The following is a 4174-nucleotide window of genomic DNA, read 5'->3' as shown; positions in this document are numbered from 1 at the left end:
CCAGGCCCCGAACGGCGCCTTCGGCGCCTCTTTTTTTTTTTTTTTTTTGTGTGAAAAAGTGCGTATCCGCGACCGTCGGCGGCGTGCGCCGCGTGCCGACGATGACGCTGAAGTCGGTCTTCGACGTGCTGCTGCCCGTCGGTGCGCACGTCGATTTTCTTTACGTCGACGCGCAGGGCCACGGTTTGAAGATCCTCGAGGGCGCGGGCGACTCCCTGGCGCGCGTCGACGCGATCGTCGTCGACGCGCTCCTGCGAGACGAGGCGCTCATGTACGAGACGCAGAACGGCTGCGCCGTGGAGTCGGGCAACTTACCCTCAACTCCTACCTCAACCTCGGATGGCCTCCGGCCACCTCACCATCGACCTCCATACTCAAGGGCAGCCTCCCGGCTGCCTGCCCCTAGGTCCCCGGCTCGCTCCCCGCCTCGCCCCTGGCTCGCCTCCGCCCCGCCGGGCACGTGGCAGAAGCCTATTCCCTCCTGTCCCTAAGACACTCGACTCCAGGTTAGGCCCACGCGACTACCGTCGCTGCGCACCTACACACGCTCGCAAGACACCGACGCGGTCCCTCTTGCAGCACACAGGGCGCGCAGAGAGTACACAGCTACTCGAAGCGCCGCTCCTGATTCACACCTCACGGCCCACGGCCTCGGCTGCGGCCGAGGCCCGAACACAAATTTTGTTCGGCCCCCGCGCCGCTTCTTGCACCTCAAGGCGCACGCCCGTCGCCTACCACACCGTGCGGCGACGCCACGCGCCCTCGAGGTCCAACACCTTCCACATCGGCGCCTACTAAACCGCGAACGACGATCAGAATCCTTTTCCGAACATCGACCAGCGCCACACTCTACGCCGCTTCATGCACCTCAAGGGCGCGCACTCCATCGCCTACCACACTGTGGGGCAGCACAACACGCTCCGCGCCCGTCTCCTGAAGCACGCGGTGCACGGACATCGACCAGAACCGAATTTGCAACAGAACCGAATTCGCTCCACGCGACTACCGTCGCTGCGCACCTGCACACGCTCGCAAGACACCGACGCGGTCCCTCTTGCAGCACACAGGGCGCGCAGAGAGTACACAGCTACTCGAAGCGCCGCTCCTGATTCACACCTCACGGCCCACGGCCTCGGCTGCGGCCGAGGCCCGAACACAAATTTTGTTCGGCCCCCGCGCCGCTTCTTGCACCTCAAGGCGCACGCCCGTCGCCTACCACACCGTGCGGCGACGCCACGCGCCCTCGAGGTCCAACACCTTCCACCCCGCCGACGCTTTCACAGCAACTGAAGCCCCAGACCGCTTCAAGGCCAACGTGGATGCAATGCTCGGAAACGAGTAACTTTGAAATGCACCCTACGTACATACCGCGACCATCGCGACATCTACAAGCTCACAGCAGGCTCCTACGCCCGGCTCCAACGCCCCATCACGTCTCAACGGCTAGGCCCCAGCGCCAGGCTCTCACGCCAATCTACTCAGCTCACTTCCTAAAGTCAACAGCTCACACACGGCACATCGCCAGCTCCTCTCACGGACACAACAGCATCCCGCCCCACGGCGACCGCCCCAGTGCGCGAAACACGCGGCCTCTGATCGACACGCTCATCGGCAGCGCCACCCTGATATCCTTATCCAGGAAGGGCGTTTTGCATGGTCCCCATACCATGGAACCACTGCCAAACTTTCTTTTTCTCTGTCTACTACCTGCTTCTTCCGGGGAGCTCATCCGCTCCCAAGCCCGAGGTGGAAAGTGACGACGAGCGATGTGCAGCGAGTTGGAAAAAAAAAAAATTGCATTTGCGGCAGTACAATATGTTTCGGGTAACGAGTTAGTGAGTTTAGACCACCTATCATCATCCAGCTAAATAAAACTGCTGGTTGTTCAGCTGAGCAGGGCAATCAACTTTCACAAGAGACCAGAGAGGCTCCCCCAACGTTCCCCCAGCCGGGGAGTTTCACCTGACTTGCAGTCAGGCATTTTCGCGCTACAGAGAGCGTTTAGCGCATAGGAGATGGTAACATTTCCCATGGTCGGCACGTTACGCGTCATCATTGTACTATACGTGGACGACATGTTGATCGACGGGATACGCGTTCATCTTCAGTGAACTGCATCTTGATGTTGCAGTGCACTTTTCTAGTGCACTTTACCCCACTGCGCTCCTATTGCGTATCCTGCTAGTTTTCCCTTCCCTTCCTTAATTCATTCTAATCCAGTTTCAATACCACTGTACCCATTCGGATGCAAGGTAGACTTTGTGAACAATGTGTCTAAACTTAAGACTACAGGAAGAGGAGAGGACAGAGACGTCATGAACAAGTCAAAGCTAAAGACTAAGTGGAGAAGCTAATGGGCGGAATTACCAAGCGGAGCGGCAGCAAGTCTCCGTCCGACCCACTGATGATAAGTAGGTTTGAGGAGCTGAGGATTTGCATGCTAACCTATCATAATGATTGTGGCAACAATAGCCGCATTTCCATATCCTTCTGAGTCGGCACAAATGAAGCACCCGCCCTGCCCTACCCTCCTCCATCCCCGCTGAGGTGGCTGCGCCATCCAAGCGCGGTCCGTCGGCCTTCATTCTGGCATCTTTAATTGAAACTGAGCTCAACCTCCCCTTGAGGGAGGATTTTACTTGCTTCCTTTAGCTCAGGCTAGTGGGAGATACGAAAGGCCAAGTGGACGGAAACTACTACAAGTAGCTCTGCCGCTCGTCGAAAATTCGGACCGGGCTGTGTCCTCGATGGGGGGGTACCGCAGCTCGGAGAAGGCTGCATCTGAATGACGCGCCGCGTCGCGCGCGCTGCGCTGGCCTACGCCGCGGTCGGCGCTCGGGCACGGGTCTGCGAGGTCACGATCCAGGTCGACGGCGCGGGCGTAGGCCTCGCCTTCGCGGACGATGTGGAGCTCGACGCGGCCGTGCGCGGGTTCGTGGCCCGCTTCGCGCTGCCCCTCGACCAGATGGGCTGCGCCGACGACGGTTGCGCCGTCGAGTACATCAAGGCGCACGCCCGCCTGAACGCCGCCTGCGACGCCGCGCCCTACGGCGACGCCGCGGCGTCCGACGTGGACGCCGCGTCTCCGGACTACGCTGCGCCTCTGGACGACGAAGACACCGCGCGGTCCGAGCCCGGCGCATCGCTTCTGGACGACGACGATGCCGCGCGGTACGAGCCCGACGCCGCGGCGGACGCCGGCGAGCGCGAGGCCGCGGGCGAGGCCGCGCCGGCAGGATCGGCGGCGCTCCTCCCGTCGACGCTCGAGGACTACGTGACCCTGTGGATGGTCGCGTGGTCCGCGTGCTTCGCCGTCGCCGCGGTGGTCGCGGCGCTCGATCGCGCGCTCGACCTCCGCGTCGAAGACCGGTGCCCGCGCTTCCGGCGGGCCTTCTCGCTGCCGCGCGGCGCGCGGCGCTGGCTCCTCGCGACGGGCGGTTTCGCGGCGTTGCTGGACGCGCGCGGGAACCTGCTGCCGAACCTGCACGACGCGCTCCACGGCCCCGGGGGCCTCTGCCGCGTCGGCGCCGTGGGCCACGCGTCGCTCCACGACGTCAAGGTCGAGGGCGCGTCCTACGCCCTCTACGCGCTCGAGGCGGCGCTCGGCGCGGCGCAGCTCTTCGCGGCGTCGAGGGATGCGCCGGCGAGCCCGCTCCGGGAGACCCTGCTCTGGGTGTTGCTGCATTCGTCGGAGCGCGCGTGCTCCGAGTCGCACGGCCTGGGCAAGCAGTGGGCGTACGCGGCGCTCGTCCAGCTCTGGGTCGCCCTCACGCCCGACGACCCGGGGCCGAGCGCGGGCGCCGTCGGCGTCCTCTTCCAGATCTGGGCCACGCACGCCTTCGCGGGCGCCGAGAAGGCCGGTCTCGGGCGCGAGGCGTGGGTGCGGACGGGCGGCGCGCTGCGCGCAGCGCTGTCGATGCCCGTCTATGCGGCGCCGCTCGGCGCCCGCGCCGCGCGCGCGATGCCCCCGAGGCTTGGGGGGTTTTTGACGCGCGGCGCCGTCCTGTTCGAGCTCGGTTTGGGACCGCTGCTCCTGGTGCGGCGCCGCGCGGTCGGGGCGGCGCTGGTTCTCTTCCACGGCGTCAACCTGTGGACGCTCGCGATCTTCGAGTTCCCCCTCGTCGCCCTGGGCGCGAGCGCGCCGCTCCTGCTCGCACCGCCGCCGCCGCCGCGA

General features: G+C 64.3%; 2 protein-coding genes across 2 annotated transcripts in view; both read left to right on the top strand.

Annotated features, from left to right (window-relative positions):
- The window catches only part of AURANDRAFT_68441 (hypothetical protein), a gene marked incomplete at both ends in the record, with an annotated part of 6593 nt that extends 4765 nt beyond the window's left edge, over positions 1-1828 (top strand). Inside the window, 2 exons of the mRNA XM_009044125.1 lie at positions 60-301; positions 1810-1828. Of these exons, the coding sequence (XP_009042373.1) occupies positions 60-301; positions 1810-1828 (261 nt within the window). The remainder of the gene's footprint in view (positions 1-59; positions 302-1809) is intronic.
- Positions 1829-2785: 957 nt separating this feature from the next.
- AURANDRAFT_68440 (hypothetical protein) overlaps positions 2786-4174 on the top strand; it is a gene marked incomplete at both ends in the record, with an annotated part of 2641 nt that continues 1252 nt past the window's right edge. Inside the window, one exon of the mRNA XM_009044126.1 lies at positions 2786-3876. Within this exon, the coding sequence (XP_009042374.1) occupies positions 2786-3876 (1091 nt within the window). The remainder of the gene's footprint in view (positions 3877-4174) is intronic.

The sequence above is a fragment of the Aureococcus anophagefferens genome, assembly GCF_000186865.1.
Source record: "Aureococcus anophagefferens unplaced genomic scaffold AURANscaffold_145, whole genome shotgun sequence".
Lineage (NCBI taxonomy): Eukaryota > Pelagophyceae > Pelagomonadales > Pelagomonadaceae > Aureococcus > Aureococcus anophagefferens.
Note: the sequence above shows the minus strand (reverse complement) of the source record. Positions and strands in the feature narration are given on the sequence as shown.